We start from the raw sequence: 20,409 nt of genomic DNA, 5'->3' as shown, positions 1-20,409 counted from the left end.
GACGGCACTTTGAACAGTGGACGTTACATTTCAGATGTGTTACGACCCGTGGCTCTACCCTTCATTCGATCCCTGCTGAACCCTACATTTCAGCAGGATAATGCACAACCACACGTTGTAGGTCCTGTACGGGCCTTTCTGGATACAGAAAATGTTCGACTGCTGCCCTGGCCAGCACATTCTCCAGATGCCTCACCAACTGAAAACCTCTGGTCAATGGTGGCAGAGCAATTCGTTCGTCACAATACGCCAGTCACTACTCTTGATGAACTGTGGTATCGTTTTGAAGCCGCACGGGCAGCTGTACCTGTACACGCCATCCGAGCTCTGTCTGACTCAATGCCCAGGCGTATCAAGGCCGTTATTACGGCCAGAGGTGGTTGTTCTGGGTACTGATTTCTCAGGATCTATGCACCCAAATTGCGTGAAAATGTAATCACATATCATACCCGTTTATCACCTGCATTTCTTCTTGGTGTAGCAATTTTAATGGCCAATAGTGTACGTGTGATTTTTAGACTATCAAACAGCTCACGTCGCGTTTTTTTATGTAAGTAAGTAATTACTTGCTGTTTGTTGGCGTCTACGTTTGCTCTCATCTGATCTGGAGGTCGCATAAGAACATTATCATATTGCGAACTCTTTCCTTCACATGTTAACCACGCTTACACTTATGTTTGTGATGCTCTATTACTCTTTTGCCACTAGGTATAGCCGCGTGGTTTGAGGCGCCATGTCACGGATAGCGCGGCCCCTCCCGACGGAGGTTCGAGTCCTCCCTCGGGCATGGATGTGTGTCTGTTGTTCTTAGCATAAGTCACTTTAAGTAGTGTTAAGTCTAGACACCGATGACCTCAGCAGTTTGGTCCCTTAGGAATTCACAGACATTTGAACATTGGAATCTCCCAGCTACAGCCACAAGATTCATGACGTCCCGTTCAAAAAATGGGTCGAATGGCTCTGAGCACTATGGGACTTAACACCTGAGGTCATCAGTCGCCTAAAACTTAGAACTACTTAAACCTAACTAACCTAAGGACATCAACATACATCCATGCCCGAGGCAGGATTCGAACCTGCGACCGTAGCGGTCGCGCGGTTCCGGACTGAAGCGCCTAGAACCGCTCTGCCACACCGGCCGGCGTCCCGTTCAAAACAAGAAATTAGCGTACATACAGTGTTAGACGGGAGGTAGGTGCGTGGTACTCACATTGGGCACGGAGTAGCTGTTGTACTCCTTGGGACTGGAGCCGGATTCGGTGCACTTGCTCTTGAAAGAACGGTAGTTCTCCCGTAGCTGCTTGCCATACTGAAACAGAGAAAGGGAACGACGTGAGGGAACACAGCACGCACTACACATCTTGGCAAGAAGGCGCGCACACACACACACACACACACACACACACACACAAGTGTCCAACATTGGATTGGGCGAGGTGTGTACTTATCTGCCTATTCAGGGTGGTCCATTAATCGTGACCGGGCCAAATATCTCACGAAATAAGCGTCAAACGAAAAAATTACAAAGAACGAAACTCGTCTAGCTTGAAGGGGGAAACCGGATGGCGCTATGGTTGGCCCGCTAGATGGCGCTGCCATAGGTCAAACGGATATCAGTTGCGTTTTTTTAAAATTGAAACCCTCGTTTTTTATTACATATTCGTGTAGTACGTAAAGAAATATGAATCAGTTGGACCACTTTTTTCGCTTTGTGGTAGATGGCGCTGCAATAGTCACAAACGTATAAGTACGTGGTATCACGTAACATTCCACCACTGCGGACGGTATTTGCTTCGTGATACATTACCCGTGTTAAAATGGACCGTTTAACAATTGCGGAAATGGTCGATGTCGTGTTGATGTATGGCTATTGTGATCAAAATGCCCAACGGGCGTGTGCTATGTATGCTGCTCGGTACCCTGGACGACATCATCCAAGTGTCCGGACCGTTCACCGGATAGTTACGTTATTTAAGGAAACTGAAAGTGTTCAGCCACATGAGAAACGTCGACCACGACCTGCAACAAATGGTGACGCCCAAGTAGGTGTTTTAGCTGCTGTTGCGGCTAATCTGCACACCAGTAGCAGACAAACTGCGTGAGAATAGGGAATCTCAAAAACGTCGGTGTTGAGAATGCTACATCAGCATCGACTGCACCCGTACCATATTTCTGTGCACCAGGAATTGCATGGCGACGACTTTGAACGTCGTGTACAGTTCTGCCACTGGGCACAAGAGAAATTACGGGACGATGACAGATTTTTTGCACGCGTTCTATTTAGCGACGAACCGTCATTCACCATCAGCGGTAACGTAAACCGGCATAATATGCGCTATTGGGCAACGGAAAATCCACGATGGCTGCGACAAGTGGAACATCAGCGACCTTGGCGGGTTAATGTATTGTGCGGAATTATGAGAGGAAGGATAATTGGCACCCATTTTATCGATGGCAATCTAAATGGTGCAATGTATGCTGATTTCCTACGTAATGTTCTACTGATGTTACTACAAGATGTTTCACTGCATGACAGAATGGCGATGTACTTCCAACATGATGTATGCCCGGCACATAGCTCGCGTGCGGTTGAAGCGGTATTGAATAGCATATTTCATGACAGGTGGATTGGTCGTCGAAGCACCATACCGTGGCCTGTACATTCACCGGATCTGATGTCCCCGGATTTCTTTCTGTGGCGAAAGTTGAAGGATATTTGCTATCGTGATCCACCGACAACGCCTGACAACATGCGTCGGCGCATTGTCAATGCATGTGCGAACATTACGGAAGGCGAACTACTCGCTGTTGAGAGGAATGTCGTTACACGTATTGCCAAATGCATTGAGGTTGACGAACATCATTTTGAGCATTTATTGCATTAGTGTGGTATTTACAGGTAATTACGCTGCAACAGCATGTGTTCTCAGAAATGATAAGTTCACAAAGGTACGTGTATCACATTGGAATGACCAAAATAAAATGTTCGAACGTACCAACGTTCTGTATTTTAATTTAAAAAACCTACCTGTTACCAACTGTTCGTCTAAAATTATGAGCCATATGTTTGTGCCTATTACAGCGCCATCTATCACAAAGCGAAAAAAGTGGTCCAACTAAAACATTCATATTTCTTTACGTACTACACGAATATGTAATAAAAAATGGGGGTTCCAATTTTAAAAAAACGCAGTTGTATCCGTTTGACCTATGGCAGCGCCATCTAGCGGGTCAACCATAGCGCCATCTGGTTTCCCCCTTCAAGCTAGACGAGTTTCGTTCTTTGTAGTTTTTTCGTTTGACGCTTATTTCGTGAGATATTTGGCCCGGTCGCGATCAATGGACCACACTGTATAAACCACTGGATCGATTTCCGCCAAGCAACTTGGTAGATATGTCACTATCTAGAGAATAGCAATGTGGAGGTAACAATAATCACCTATCTCTCATAGGGATGGGACTGTATAGGGGTTAACGAAAGCGTAAGTGAGGAACATTTGGAGCAATTTCACACAAAATTCGTGTACAAAATTTATGTGGGGGTAAACTTCTACCACCAGTAGTTGTTGGGGTAGGTATGAGAGGCCATGTCATGTAAAAACGTTCGGTAACGGTCGATGTTACTATCGAATCTGCAGTCTTCGGGTTGTAGGCTGGTTGGTGAAAGTACCAACGACGTTTTACTCCGGAGGTTGGGAGGGTTGAAAAAATGACATATCAGCGCCTCTGGGTAGCCCCTGAAGCTATTTCTATCACATTTGGTGTAGTGACTGATCAGTTTCATAACAATTATGTGGGAGTAAAATACCCCTACTACACCTAGCGGGGTGAAAAGGAATAACACGAAAAAAATTATGAAAGCGACCTGTCAGCGTTTCTTTGCTGTATTTAGTTGTTATGGAATACGTTAAAATGTACAGATGAAATGTGTCTACAAATAAGTGTGAAAGATATACATGGTACGCCAGAAGGAAAGGTACATGCTTTCAGGGGTGATAATATTACTGGTTCTGAACAAAAAGCGTCATATGGACATACATCCTAATCCGAATGGTTTCCAAGGTAGAAAAAATTTAATGTACATTGTTATTTGTTTTCTACATTTTTCGAACATTTTCACTGTCTACGAGGTGTCACAGTAGTGTATTGGACGCGATCTCAGAAGCTAAACATGGTCGTTCTTATTACAGAACTTTATTCGCCGACATCGCACAAAAATACACGGTGATTATTAGTTTTAGAGGATTTACAGGGTGGCGCACGAAATGTGTTACCAATTGTTTCTTTCACAATTTACTACGCACATTAGATATCCCGCTGGGATCACTACAGCAGTACCAGCAGAGCTTGGAAAAACAAATGAGTTACGAAATGACGTGTAATTCACGATACTGCCGCTAGGAAACTAGTAAGCAGCAATGGCTGACAATGGAAAACTGACGACACAACAATGATCGGCAATTGTGTTACTTTTTAATGAAACGAAAAGCCTTGTGACTCAGAGGCGTTTTCGACAACAGTTTAACACACGATGGGTTCCTTGCAAGAATACCGTCCACAGGTTGTAAGATAAATTTGTACAGGAAGGAACAGTATTGGAAGCGAAGCGACCTCGGCCTAAGCCTGTTTGTTCGCCGGAGAATATTGAAGCGGTACGAGTTGCTGTACAGAGAGGTTCCAGGAAATCGTGTGGAAAGGCAGCAGTGCAACTGGGAATATCCAGACGCTCCGCTTAAAAGTGACCCCCATATGTACCCACACAAGATGACCTGTGCACAGAAGCTCACTGAAGAACACAAGCAGCAGAGACTACTGTTTGCTCAGTGGGCGGAGGACAGGGAAGAAACTCCCAACGACGTTTGGTTTTCACACGAGGCGCATTTTCATTTAGACGGTGTGGTTAACAAACAAAATGTACGCTTTTGGGCCACTGAAAACCCACAAGTGCTTCACGAACGACAACATTATGCTCCGAGGATTACAGCGTGGGCAGCAATTTCCAGTCACGGACTTACTGGACCCTTTTTCTTTGAAGAAACGGTGAACAGCGAGCGTTATTTGAGCATGCTTCGCAATAGCTTCATTCCACAGCTTCTTGCTACTGCCTTGCCCTTCAAAACACGCAAGATGGAGCAAGGCCACATACTGCAAACACTGTGTCGGAGTTTTTACACGAGCATTTCGACATGCGGATCATTTCACTCAGGTTTTCAGGTCGCTTCAATGACGGACAAAATTGCCCCCCCCCCCCCCTCCCCCCAATAGACCAGACCTCAATCCATGTGACTTTTTTCCCGAAACGTCCACGTGATTTAATGGAGCTCAAAAGACTTATTCTTCAAGCTTGCAGTGAAATTACGGGAAGACATGTGCCGTAGGGGAATCGCTAACTTCAGTGTTTGTTTGAAGGAAGTTAGCAAACGAAATGGTGGACACATTGAGCATGTGCTGAGTTAGAACAAATCTCCATGGACGGCTCTTCATTGTAGTATATGTTCCTTTCAGATTGTATTGGCAACAAAGTTTATATTCAAAAACAAAATGGTAACACATTTCGTGCACCACCCTGTAAATCGCCATCTTTAGATCATTTGTATGGGAAAATTTTTTACAGGGCCAGTCCATTTCGTCGACTATTCACATTAATTGGACATAACTTACAGAGACAACATTCCGTAGTACCGTCTCTCGTCGCACAATAAGAGAATAGGCGCGCGAACAGTGCACAATAGTTACAAATAAAATACATATGACGTGTACAAATGTTTCTTGTTGTGTCCTTGTTGACATCTCATAAGACACTAGATAAAGTTCAGATGTCAAGAAGGACGCAAAATGGAAACATTTTACGCACATGTCATATATTTTATTTGTAACTATTACGTACTGTTCACACAGCTATTCTCTTATTGTGTGACAAAAGACGGTGCTACGGAATGTTCAAATGGTTCAAATGGCTCTGAGCACTATGGGACTTAACTACTAAGGTCATCAGTCCCCTAGAACTTAGAACTACTTAAACCTAACTAACCTAAGGCCAGCACACACATCCATGCCCCAGGCAGGATTCGAACCTGCGACCGTAGCGGTCTCGCGGTTCCAGACTGTAGCGCCTAGAACCGCACGGCCACTCCGGCCGGCTACGGAATGTTATCTCTATGTCTACTGAAAGTGGACAGTGGACGAAAGGGATTGGCCCTGTAAATAAGATGTCGATTTAATTCCACTAAAGCTAATAATCATCGTTTTTTATGTGCAACCTGGGCCAATAAGCTTCTTTAATACGATAAACAACCGTGTTTATGCATGAAACACATATAGCGTGCGTGCTCTAGCGGAGATGTGGGCAGAAAGCTAGTGATAAAAATAAAACTGCGTCGAAATTCACAACTCAAAGTTTTGGAGGCAATAGGCTCGGCTGAAAAAGTAACCGCCACAGCTGCAGGCAGGATTCCGCACATTCCAGACTGTAACTTCCATCGCACTAGCTTCCACTCGATAGGGATTGGCGGAACATACACAGTATTTTTACCCACTCGCCCTGCAGACGACAAAGACGTAATGAGAAGAGATAGCAGTGGAGGAGAAGCGAAGTTTGGTGTGTTACAACATTATTCACACAAACTTAAATTTTGTGACGGCACTAACAGGTGGACCTACTGGAACACAGCTTGCCTTCTATGTATGAAAGTCTAACACGCTCGCTTTTTCTGGTGCTAAACATTTTTCCCTGTTCGTAACTTTCTCCTCTTCCGGACCTACTTTCTCTCTCTTTGTAACACAGTCTTATTATCTCTTCCCAATACACACTCCTTTTCTCTGTCGCCTAACTCTTCTCATTCTCTCTCATTCATTTTCTCTCTCTCTCTCTCTCTCTCTCTCTCTCTCTGTCTCTCACTCTTTCTCTCTCTCTCTCTCTCTCTCTCTCTCTCTCTCTCTCTCTCTGTCTCTCACTCTTTCTCTCTCTCTCTCTCTCTCTCTCTGTCTCTCACTCTTTCTCTCTCTCTCTCTCTCTCTCTCTCTCTCTCTCTCTCTTTCTAACAGTATATATCTCTGCCTCTCTCTCTCTCTCTCTCTCTCTCTCTCTCTCTCTCTGTCACACACACACTTTCTATTTCACTCTCTTTCTCTCTCTCGCTCTCCATGCACCACACTCTTCGTAACACTCTCTCTCTCTCTCTCTGCGTCTGTCTGTCTCTCTCGCTCTCTTTCTCTCTCTCACTGTCTTTCTAACCCTCTCCCTTGCTCCCTCTAACTCCCTCCCTCTGTGTCTATCTCGTTCTCTAACTCCTCACACACACTCGAATCTGTCTCTCTCTCTCTGGCTCTCTCTTTTTCTAACTCTAACATTCCATCTCTCTGCCTCTCTCTCTCATTCACTTTCTCTTTCTAACTCCTAACATTCCTTGTCTCTCCCTCTCTAAGTCTCTCTCTCCCCATCTGCCACACTCTTTGTAACACTCTCTGTCTGTCTCTCTCTTTCTCTAACTCTAACATTCCATCTCTCTGCCTCTCTCTCTCTCACTTCCCCTTCGTAGCTCTAACATTCCCTGTCTCTCCCTCACTCTCTTTCTAAGTCTCTCTCTCTCCATCTACCACACTCTTCGTAACACTCTCTCTCTGTGTCTGTCTGTCTGTCTCTCTCTCTCTCTCTCGCTCACTCTCTCTCACTGTCTTTCTAACCCTCTCCCTTGCTCCCTCTAACTCCCTCTCTCTCTGTCCATCTTGTTCTCTAACTCCTCACACACACTCGAATCTGTCTCTCTCTCTCTCTCTCTCTCTCTGTCTCTTTTTCTAACATTCCATCTCTCTGCCTCTCACTCACTTTCTCTTTCTAACTCTAACATTATGTGTCTCTCCCTCACTCTCTTTCTAAGTCTCTCTCTCTCCATCCGCCACACTCTTTGTAACACTCTCTGTTTCTGTCTCACTCGCTTTCTAACTCTTTCGCTCCCTCTCTCTCTCACTGTCTTTCTAACCCTCTCCCTCGCTCCCTCTAACTCCCTCCCTCTCTGTCCATCTCGTTCTCTAACTCCCCCCCCCCCCCCCCCCTCCCGTCTAATTTTGTTCTCCGTCTGTCGAACCCTGTCTTCCATCTGTACATATCTCTCTGCGTGTGTGAGATGAGAGAAGAGTGACGGGCAGCGCTGGCCTACCTTGGCAAGCCGCATGGCGGTGAGCCAGCACAGCCTGGCGCGCTCCGACTCGCAGGCGACGCAGAAGAGCGCCCCCGGGCCGCCCCCGCCCGCCCCCACCCTGGAGCCGGAGCTGGGCCGCAGGCAGAGCCCCCACTCGGTGGGCGCGCGGAACTGGTTGCGCGCGTTCAGCGCCCGGTACACGGCGTGGTCGCGCAGCGAAGCCACCGCCTGCAGGCCGCCCACGCCGTCCAGCAGCACCTGCCGGGGACACAGGCAAACACGTCAAACACACCGCCTCACTGGCTCTGCACAAAATATAGAGGCTGCACAGTCAGGGTGGCTACTCACCCCTCGGAGGGGGAAAAAAAAAATAAAAAGAAATCTGAGCGTACCAGGTGCCGAGACATGGTGACATAAAAAGCTCGTGATAGATTAACGGTGGGGAGGGAGGGGGGGGAGGGGGAGCAGAGTTGTGCATCTCACAATACTGCTTTTCTTTCCTGTGGTCAGTGGTTACCAACCTTTCTTAGACTCACAAGCTGTGAGATCGTCGGCAAAAATGGTGACCCGTATATGTAAAGTTTCCTTTAACTTACGTCTATGGTCACAATCTTTTTGTTAACAGATTACCGGTTTCGGTCTTTAATGACCATCATCAGATCTGTTCCATAAAAACAAAGTCCTAATGTACTGCAGCCGTAGTGGCATCGTCAAATGTTAACAACATTTGAAGATACCAATATGGCTGCAAATGTTAACAACATTTGACGATGCCACTACGGCTGCAGTACATTAGGACTTTGTTTTTATGGAACAGATCTGATGATGGTCATTAAAGACCGAAACCGGTAATCTGTTAACAAAAAGTTTGTGCCCATATTACTTTCTTAGACTATTACCCCTTACTGCAATTGGACATAAGCTAGTGCCACCCCCCCCCCACCCCCCCACCCCCCCACCCCCCCCACCCGGTTACACATTATCACCAAATTAGCACCTAACTAAATTAACTTTTCTTGGAACATTTTTATAAAAGATGAAATGTCATTTAGTTTGTGTGTGGAGAGGAGGACGGGAGGGGGGGGGGGGTGTTAGAACGAATGACGAAGGAATTCGTGGTGTTATCACAAGTGCTACCGACAACTTCCTCTCAGATACGAAAGGTAACTATTCACAGTGAGGGTGACCCCTTTTCATAAAACATACATGCTCTGCATTACTCCTCTCCATTCCGGCACTTGCTTGAACTGTTCACTGCAATACATATAAAATCAACCAAGTTAAAATGTAACACTTTATGTATTGTTCGTAAATCACTTGGTTGCTGTACTTCTTACTTCTGAAATGGCAGAAATTGGAAGACTTCATGGCTCTTAATGCTTTGTGTCTGACCACAGCCACCAATAGCAATAATAACGACAATACTGGAATGAGATTTTCACTCTGCAGCGGACTGTGCGCTGATATGAAACCTACTGGCAGATTAAAACTGTGGGCCGGACCGAGACTCGAACTCGGGACCTTTGCCTTTCGCGGGCAAGTGCTCTACCATCTAATTTGTGTGTGTGTGTTTGGTCGTTGCGGATGTCACATGACATCCCGTTAAAGTTCGTTTGTTGACCCTTCCACTCGGTTTTTTATTACAGAGGCCAACCAGCTCTCTGACCGAACCGTCTGAGCTACCGTGCCGGCACCACTGAGCTACCCAAGCACGACTCACGCCCTGACCTCACAGCTTACTTCTGCCAGTTCTAATCTGCCAGGAAGTTTCATATCAGCGCACACTCCGCTGCAGAGTGAAAATCTCATTCTGGAAACATCCCCCAGGCTGTGGCTAAGCCATGTCTCCGCAGTATCCTTTCTTTCAGGAGTGCTAGTTCTGCAAGGTTCGCAGGAGAGCTTCTGTAAAGTTTGGAAAGTAGGAGACGAGGCACTGGCAGAAGTAAAGCTGTGAGGACGAGGCGTGAGTCGTGCTTGGGTAGCTCAGATGGTAGAGCACTTGGCCGCGAAAGGCAAAGGTCGCGAGTTCGAGTCTCGGTCGGGCACACAGTTTTAATCTGCCAGGAAGTTTCATATCAGCGCACACTCCGCTGCAGAGTGAAAATCTCATTCGGTTAAGCAGCTGCTGAAACGCCATTTCGGAAAACGATGGACAAACTCCAAATAAACAACATTTGGTGTGAAACTTCCTGGCAGATTAAAACTGTGTGCTGGGCCAAGACTCGAACTCGGGACCTGGCAGAAGTAAAAAGCTGTGAGAACGGGGCGTGAGTCGTGCTTGGGTAGCTCAGTTGGTAGAGCACTTGGCCGCGAAAGGCAAAGGTCCCGAGTTCGAGTCTCGGTCCGGCCCACAGTTTTAATCTGCCAGGAAGTTGCAATAATGATAATACTGTTTGCAGCACTAGAGTACCCCTTATGCAGATACTGCTGTGTCGTAGTTTCATTTAATTCATTTATCTGCTTTGAAGCGAGGAATGAAACAATTTCTGGACTACTGTAAGTACAATCTACAACTTGGAGAAAACATTTTCTTGAGACATTTAGGATTTGTTACGTATGTCTCGCACTTTTAGCATCAGCGATGTACGGGACAAGGTACAACGTATGTGTGAAGCGGGGCCCGCATCTCGTGGTCGTGCGGTAGCGTTCTCGCTTCCCACGCCCGGGTTCCCGGGTTCGATTCCAGGCGGGGTCAGGGATATTCTCTGCCTCGTGATGGCTGGGTGTTGTGTGATGTCCTTAGGTTAGTTAGGTTTAAGTAGTTCTAAGTTCTAGGGGACTGATGACCATAGCTGTTAAGTCCCATAGTGCTCAGAGCCATTTGAACCATTTTTGTGAAGCGGGTGGACTATGTGAGAAACTTGTGACCTCCAACACATTAAGGCTACTAATTGGGAAAAAGTAACTTACGTAATCAGTATTTGAGTCGTACAACACTGTGACAATAGAAATGATAATTTGAAAATAATTTAGTTTCCTGACTGAAACAGAGTAGAATCGATTAGTCTTCACCACTCAGAGAATTTCATTTTACCCCTCAGGGGGTAATTACAACCAGATTGGGAACGAACTGCTCAAGGCTGAGATACATTGGCAAGAAGCAGTAGTTCAACAGCGGTTTTTAAATATCGGTAATTTATACGGAATAATATTCATATACTGAGCACTTTGAAATATTAAGTATTTTAGGATTTGTGATTTTTAAAGCTCAATATAATCAAATTACAATGCTAGGTTAAAAACACAGGATTCCAAGTGATTTTATGAAGTTCCTGGCCGCCCGGTGTGGCCGAGCGGTTCTAGGCGCTACAGTCTGGAACCGCGCGACCGCTACGAGCGCAGGTACGAATCCTGCCTCGGGCATAGATGTGCGTGATGTCCTTAGGTTAGTTAGATTTAAGTAGTTGTAAGTTCTAGGAGATTGATGACCTCAGAAGTTAAGTCCCACAGTGCTCAGAGCCATTTTTGAAGTTCCTGGAATTCCCTGATTTTACCAGATAAACCATGAACCATGGACCTTGCCGTTGGTGGGGAGGCTTGCGTGCCTCAGCGATACAGATGGCCGTACCGTAGGTGCAACCACAACGGAGGGGTATCTGTTGAGAGGCCAGACAAACATATGGTTCCTGAAGAGGGGCAGCAGCCTTTTCAGTAGTTGCAGGGGCAACAGTCTGGATGATTGACTGATCTGGCCTTGTAACATTAACCAAAACGGCCTTGCTGTGCTGGTACTGCGAACGGCTGAAAGCAAGGGGAAACTACAGCCGTAATTTTTCCCGAGGACATGCAGCTCTACTGTATGATTAAATGATGATGGCGTCCTCTTGGGTAAAATATTCCGGAGGTAAAATAGTCCCCCATTCGGATCTCCGGGCGGGGACTACTCAAGAGGACGTCGTTATCAGGAGAAAGAAAACTGGCGTTCTACGGATCGGAGCGTGGAATGTCAGATCACTTAATCGGGCAGGTAGGTTAGAAAATTTAAAAAGGGAGATGGATAGGTTAAAGTTAGATATAGTGGGAATTAGTGAAGTTCGGTGGCAGGAGGAACTAGACTTTTGGTCAGGTGATTACAGGGTTATAAATACAAAATCAAATAGGGGTAATGCAGGAGTAGGTTTAATAATGAATAAAAAAATAGGAGTGCGGGTTAGCTACTACAAACAGCATAGTGAACGCATTATTGTGGCCAAGATAGACACAAAGCCCATGCCTACTACAGTAGTACAAGTTTATATGCCAACTAGCTCTGCAGATGATGAAGAAATAGATGAAATGTATGACGAGATAAAAGAAATTATTCAGGTAGTGAAGGGAGACGAAAATTTAATAGTCATGGGTGACTGGAATTCGTCAGTAGGAAAAGGGAGAGAAGGAAACATAATAGGTGAATATGGATTGGGGGGAAGGAATGAAAGAGGAAGCCGCCTTGTAGAATTTTGCACAGAGCATAAGTTAATCATAGCTAACACTTGGTTCAACAATCATGAAAGGAGGCTGTATACATGGAAGAAGCCTGGAGATACTGACAGGTTTCAGATAGATTATATAATGGTAAGACAGAGATTTAGGAACCAGGTTTTAAATTGTAAGACATTTCCTGGGGCAGATGTGGATTCTGACCACAATCTATTGGTTATGAACTGCAGATTGAAACTGAAGAAACTGCAAAAAGGTGGGAATTTAAGGAGATGGGACTTGGATAAACTGAAAGAACCAGAGGTTGTCGAGAGTTTCAGGGAGAGCATTAGGGAACAACTGACAGGAATGGGGGAAAGAAATACAGTAGAAGAAGAATGGGTAGCTCTGAGGGATGGAGTGGTGAAGGCAGCAGACGATCAAGTAGGTAAAAAGACGCGGGCTAATTGAAATCCTTGGGTAACAGAAGAAATATTGAATTTAATTGATGAAAGGAGAAAATATAAAAATGCAGTAAATGAAGCAGGCAAAAAGGAATACAAACGTCTCAAAAATGAAATCGACAGGAAATGTAAAATGGCTACGCAGGGATGGCTAGAGGACAAATGTAAGGATGTAGAGGCTTTTCTCACTAGGGGTAAGATAGATACTGCCTACAGGAAAATTAAAGAGACCTTTCGAGAGAAGAGAACCACTTGTATGAATATCAAGAGCTCAGATGGCAACCCAGTTCTAAGCAAAGAAGGGAAAGCAGAAAGGTGGAAGGAGTATATAGAGGGTTTATACAAGGGCGATGTACTTGAGGACAATATTATGGAAATGGAAGAGAATGTAGATGAAGATGAAATGGGAGATAAGATGCTGCGTGAAGAGTTTGACAGAGCACTGAAAGACCTGAGTCGAAACAAGGCCCCGGGAGTAGACAACATTCCATTAGAACTACTGATGGCCTCAGGAGAGCCAGTCATGACAAAACTCTACCATCTGGTGAGCACGATGTATGAGACAGGCGAAATACCCTCAGACTTTAAGAAGAATATAATAATTCCAATCCCAAAGAAAGCAGGTGTTGACAGATGTGAAAGTTACCGAACTATCAGTTTAATAAGTCACAGCTGCAAAATACTAACGCGAATTCTTTACAGACGAATGGAAAAACTGATAGAAGCCGACCTCGGGGAAGATCAGTTTGGATTCCGTAGAAATGTTGGAACACGTGAGGCAATACTGACCTTACGACTTATCTTGGAAGAAAGATTAAGAAAAGGCAAACCTACGTTTCTAGCATTTGTAGACTTAGAGAAAGCTTTTGACAATGTTGACTGGAATACTCTCTTTCAAATTCTGAAGGTGGCAGGGGTAAAATACAGGGAGCGAAAGGCTATTTACAATTTGTACAGAAACCAGATGGCAGTTATAAGAGTCGAGGGGCATGAAAGGGAAGCAGTGGTTGGGAAAGGAGTGAGACAGGGTTGTAGCCTCTCCCCGATGTTATTCAATCTGTATATTGAGCAAGCAGTAAAGGAAACAAAAGAAAAATTCGGAGTAGGTATTAAAATTCATGGAGAAGAAGTAAAAACTTTGAGGTTCGCCGATGACATTGTAATTCTGTCAGAGACAGCAAAGGACTTGGAAGAGCAGTTGAACGGAATGGACAGTGCCTTGAAAGGAGGATATAAGATGAACATCAACGAAAGCAAAACGAGGGTAATGGAATGTAGTCAAATTAATTCGGGTGATGCTGAGGGAATTAGATTAGGAAATGAGACACTTAAAGTAGTAAAGGAGTTTTGCTATTTAGGGAGTAAAATAACCGATGATGGTCGAAGTAGAGAGGATATAAAATGTAGACTGGCAATGGCAAGGAAAGCGTTTCTCAAGAAGAGAAATTTGTTAACATCGAATATAGATTTAGGTGTCAGGAAGTTGTTTCTGAAAGTATTTGTATGGAGTGTAGCCATGTATGGAAGTGAGACATGGACGATAACTAGTTTGGACAAGAAGAGAATAGAAGCTTTCGAAATGTGGTGCTACAGAAGAATGCTGAAGATAAGGTGGGTAGATCACGTAACTAATGAGGAGGTATTGAATCGGATTGGGGAGAAGAGAAGTTTGTGGCACAACTTGACTAGAAGAAGGGATCGGTTGGTAGGACATGTTCTGAGGCATCGAGGGATCACAAATTTAGCATTGGTGGGCTGCGTGGAGGGTAAAAATCGTAGAGGGAGACCAAGAGATCAATACACTAAGCAGATTCAGAAGGATGTAGGTTGCAGTAGGTACTGGGAGATGAAGAAGCTTGCACAGGATAGAGTAGCAATGAGAGCTGCATCAAACCAGTCTCAGGACTGAAGACCACAACAACAACAACAACAACAACCAGATAAAATGTAATTCGCTGACAATTCCAGGTCTTCCCGACGAATCACCACGCTAGCAGCTCAAGCCTTTGCTAACATTCACTAGATTACTGAAACAACCCGTCTCGTTCTCGTATATTCGCGACAGCGTGGTTAGGTCAACTTTTCATACCTGATATAACAATGCTCGTCTGCAGCACGGCATTGTTGTACGATAGTGAATCGTGGGTCGTGGGGAAAACAGGAAAAGAAGAGAATCGAAGCGTTTGAAATGCGGTGCCGTAAAAGAAAAGTTGAAAATTCGATGGACTAGTAAGTAGGGACAGGAGAAAAATCGTTTAATTTTTTGCCACATTCGGTGTTGCTTTATGCCCCATCAGTTCTATGGTTTGCAAAATTCGGTGATATTTTTTGCCAAATTCGATGTTTCACGTCAATTTTGTGTTTTTTTTTTCCTTTTTTGAGGTTTTTTTTACCAATTCCGGATCTGCTTTTTCTGCCAATTTCAATGCAAATTTTGTCAAATTAAATGATATTTTTCCCTTTCTTGGTGCTACATTTTCTGCCAAATACGGTGGTTTTAGGCCAAACCCGATGTTACTTTTTTGCCAGATTTGGTGTAATCTTTGTCGAATTCACTATTTTTTATCAATTCCGCTGTCATTTTTTCCAATTTCGGTTTTCTTTTTTGCAAATGTCGGTGTCACTGTACTGTTTGTCCTGTTTTGAAGTTACTTCTTTGCCAATTTCGGTGTTATATTGACGTCACAACATCGACACTTGCATAGGAAATGAACTGTCATTTTAATATTAAACACTAATTTCAGTCTTGAGGAAAAAAAGAACGGTAGTTCGACCCTGCATAATTATCAGTTAAGAGCGTTGGAAGACTGGGTCCCCAGGTTTATACCACTTTTTCTTGATAAGGGAAAATGAGATATCGCAATATTTCGGAAAAAATGACCAATTTCGTTGTATGGCGTTTTTCATGTTTCTACTATACTTATCTACCTCTGTGGTATAAAACGATGGACAAAGTCCAAATAAGCAACATTTGGTTTGAAACTTCCTGGCAGATTAAAACTGTGTGCCGGGCCGAGACTCGAGCTCGGGACCTGGCAGAAGTAAAGAGCTGTGACGACGGGGCGTGAATCGTGCTTGGTTAGCTCAGATGGTAGAGCACTTGCCCGTGTACGGCAAAGGTCGCGAGTTCGAGTCTCGGTCCGGCACACAGTTTTAATCTGCCAGGAAGTTTCATATCAGCGCACACTCCGCTGCAGAGTGAAATTCTCATTCTGGAAACTCCGTATAGTGTTTTATTATCACCGCCATAAAACAATGAAGTAGCGCGCGCGCACCTGTGTGTGTGTGTGTGTGTGTATGTGTATGTGTGTGTGTGTGTGTGTGTGTGTGTGTGTACAGATCGCGGTCTTTTGTCTTCTGTCTGCAGTAGAGATGGGCAAACTGAAACACGTAACTGTTTCGAAACAAATGAAACAGTACAATGTAATGTTCCGATACGCTGTTTCGAAACAGTGAAACAGTTTGTGTTTTGTAATCTAATAAACCTACACATTTTATCATCTTTAATGTCTACTGTATAAGTATGTCCATATAAACACAAATGAGGTGCGAGAGCGCTAATCATGTCGCAGAAAGTATGAAACTATCACTTAGGCGTCTTGGCAGTTTCGTATTTCCTGCAGCAAATGCGCTGCTTTCGTGTCGCGTGACTTTCATACTTTTCAATGGGCTGAGGACAGCCGTAGCTGAAGACAGAAGAATCACCACGAACGGAACTGGAGGTGGGAGCAAACTGCAGAAACAACAACGGATATTCTACTGGGAGTCCCACATTCCGTTAGTATGGGTAATATACCCATCCTGCTAATTTCCATCTACACAAAGGGAATCATTGTGGATAATAGGCACAGTGACTATAGACTCACAAATAACGCCAAATAATTCGAATAAATAACAAAATATAACAGAAAAATTTTTTGTCTTTCAAGGTGTTTCGAACCGTTACTATAAATTCACCATGCTTCCCAGCCCTTCCCGTACACCATTACACTATCAGTGATTTGTCAAACAGATTGCTTGCAATTATACCTACATCAAATTTATGTACATGTCTAATAACTGTCACTCTACGCCTTTTTTCATTCAAAATGTTGTAGGCTTACTTGCGTTTCTTAATATGATTACTGTACATGAACAGAGAAGCGTATGTTATAAAAAAAGTGTAATTTAACTGAATGATTTTCACATATTTATTATTTAGAATGTGAATAGTATGCGTTGTTTTATTGTTTGGTTAGTGTTTATAAAGCAGATGTTACGCCATTTCGAAACAGGACAGTCAGCTAGAAACGAAGCTTTATTTTCGGATATCTTAGGCTTCATACTATTGCTTGTCAAAAAGATTTCGACACTCTTGAAAGAGTTTCATTAAGTGGTACGTTGTGTTTCAGTACCTGTGCCGAGCCCGAATCTCGTCCGACACAGAGCGGAATGAAACATCACTGTTTCGATACAATTAGTCCGTTCCAGGCGCAGGTGGACTGAAACAGCCTTATTTTGAAACGATACAGTTTCTGTGTCTGGCTCGAGATCGAATCTGGTCCGAGACAGGGGCGGAATGAAACACCACTGTTTCGATACAGTGAACCACAACCGTTCCGAAACACTGAAACAGTTTCACGTATCGATATACTGTATCGAAACACAGAAACAGTGGCCAAGTCTAGTCTGCAGCACTTCCCCCTGCGACTGCTGCCCTTGAAGCGTTCGCCTAGCAACGCCCGCCTAGTGATAGGAGAGAGAGAGAGATTCCTAGACACCAGCCAGACGGCCCGCCAGCTATGGCGCAACCGCTAATAGCCGACAACCCGTCTAGGCTAGACTAGACAGCCGCTCTTCTCTTTGTCCCGGCCGCCGCAAGAAAACCACCATACACAACTCTCTTATACGTCCGCAGTGAGTTGTTGCTACCTCGCGTAGCAGTAATCCACACACCGTTTCGTGTCGCTACTACACCACTGCCCAGCACCTCCTGTGACAAGTGCAAACCCAACACAGTTCTTGGGAGCATTCACGTTATTGTTTCACACTGCTATATCTCACATAGTTTCCGATGTCTCCAGTCACATATGCGAACCATTCCAAGTACACTACTGACCATTAAAATTGCTACACCACGACGATGACGTGCTACAGACGCGAAATTCATCCGACAGGAAGAAGATGCTGTGATATGCAAATGATTAGCTTTTCAGAGCATTCACACAAGGCTGGCGCCGGTGGCGACACCTACAACGAGCTGACGCGAGGAAAGTTTCCAACCGAGTTCTCATACACAAACGGCAGTTGACCGGCGTTGCCTGGCGAAACGTTGTTGTGGTACCTCGTGTAAGGAGGAAAAATGCGTACCATCACGTTTCCGACTTTGATAAAGGTCGGATTGTAGCCTATCGTGGCTGCGGTTTATCGTATCGCGACATCTCGCGTTGGTCGAGATCCAATGACTGTTAGCAGAATATGGTATCGGTGGGTTCAGGAGGGTAACACAGAACGCCGTGCTGGACCCCAACGGCCTCGTATCACCAGCAGTCGAGATGACAGGCATCTTATTCGCACGGCTGTAACGGATCGTGCAGACACGTCTCGATCACTGAGTCAACAGATGGGGACGTTTGCAAGACAACAACCGTCTGCACGAACAGTTCGACGACGTTTGCAGCAGCACGGACTATCAGCTCGGAGACCACGGCTGCGGTTACCCTTGACGCTGCATCACAGACAGCAGCGCCTGCGATGGTGTACTCGACGACGAACCTGGGTGCACGAATGGCAAAACGTCACTTTTGCGGATGAATCCAGGTTCTCTTTACAGCATCACGATAGTCGCGTCCGTGTTTGGCGACATCGTGGTGAACGCACGTTGGAAGCGTGTATTCGTCATGCCCATACTGGCGTATCACCCGGCGTGATGGTATGGGGTGCCATCGGTTACACGTGTCGGTCACCTCTTGTTCGCATTGACAGCACTTTGAACAGTTGACGTTACATTTCAGATGTGTTACGACCCGTGGCTCTAGCCTTCATTCGATCCCTGCGCAACCCTACATTTCAGCAGGATAATGCACGACCGCACGTTGCAGGTCCTGTACGGGCCTTTCTGGATGCAGCAAATGTTCGACTGCTGCCCTGGCCAGCACATTCTCCAGATCTCCTCCAATTGAAAACGTCTGGTCAATGGTGGCCGAGCAACTGGCTCGTCACAATACGCCAGTCACTACTCTTGATGAACTGTGGTATCGTGTTGTAGCTGCATGGGCAGCTGTACCTGTACACGCCATTCAAGCTATGTTTGACTCAATGCTCATGCGTATCAAGGCTGTTATTACGGCCAGAGGTGGTTGTTCTGGGTACTGAGTTCTCAGGATCTATGCACCCAAATTGCGTGAAAATGTAATCACATGTCAGCTCTCGTATAATATATTTGTCCAATGAATACCCGTTTATCATCTGCATTTCTTCTTGGTGTAGCAATTTTAATGGCCAGTAGTGTATTTTATGACAGTATGTGCAAGTAAGATAACGTCAATAAAATATGATTAATCAAATGTTAAATACACACACGAGCTGTCACATAGGCCACTTGATAAAACTTGCTATATAATTTCTTACAGGACGATTCCAGGTTAATCGTTTCTATTTATCATCAGAAGTCTCTAAGATAACAGTCATACATCAGCCATGTAATTACAGATACAATGGACGTGTGCAACGAGAATGATTAACTCTTTCCTCTATCTTTATTTTAATCAGCATAATTGATGCAATGTCTATCAATCATAAATGAGTTAAAAAATTACAAGACTGCCGTTGAACCTGAGGTGACATATCGAACTAAAACTCTCTTCAGACTCATCCAGAAAAACAGAATCAACCAAATACTTGAAGTACAGAGAAGAGTAGCTAGAATATGCATAAATGAGAAATGTAAAAAAAATTGACACCAGCTGGATAGTGCCAAATGAAGTCGTCTACAGCGAACTGGAGCCGTTTACAGATACTATAAGGCAAAAAGGGATCCATTTTTTTTCACGTTATGAAGAAACCAGAAACGAGAAGAAAAATTGTAAATAAACTTTGGAACATGAAACAACAAGTAGAATGGACAAAGGAAATCAGCGAGCATATGAAAGAACTAGAAATAATCCTGGACGATTTGCAAAACAAAACAGAAACCGAAAAACACGAAAATAAAGATTTTAAAAAAATGACAGACGACAAGAGGATGGATTGAGAAAATCAGGGACGATATGAAAGAGCTAGAATTAATCCTGGACGATTTCCAAAACAAAACAGGAAATTGAAATATACTGAAAAACAATAAAACAAGATTTAGAAAAACCGACAAACGACAAACAATAGAAAGGGTACTTCCAGAGGAGGAATGACAAAAATGTTCTGAAATATAAGAA

General features: G+C 44.5%; 1 protein-coding gene across 1 annotated transcript in view; it reads right to left on the bottom strand.

Annotated features, from left to right (window-relative positions):
• LOC126108477 (growth factor receptor-bound protein 14-like) overlaps positions 1 to 20,409 on the bottom strand; it is a 797,866-nt gene that overhangs the window by 56,000 nt on the left and 721,457 nt on the right. The window contains exons 8-9 of the mRNA XM_049913727.1: positions 8,157 to 8,396; positions 1,211 to 1,309 (exon numbers count right to left, since the gene is read on the bottom strand). Coding sequence (XP_049769684.1) covers positions 1,211 to 1,309; positions 8,157 to 8,396 — 339 coding nt within the window. The remainder of the gene's footprint in view (positions 1 to 1,210; positions 1,310 to 8,156; positions 8,397 to 20,409) is intronic.

Source organism: Schistocerca cancellata, chromosome 11 (assembly GCF_023864275.1).
Source record: "Schistocerca cancellata isolate TAMUIC-IGC-003103 chromosome 11, iqSchCanc2.1, whole genome shotgun sequence".
Taxonomy (NCBI): domain Eukaryota; kingdom Metazoa; phylum Arthropoda; class Insecta; order Orthoptera; family Acrididae; genus Schistocerca; species Schistocerca cancellata.
This window is presented reverse-complemented; position numbering and strand designations above follow the sequence as displayed.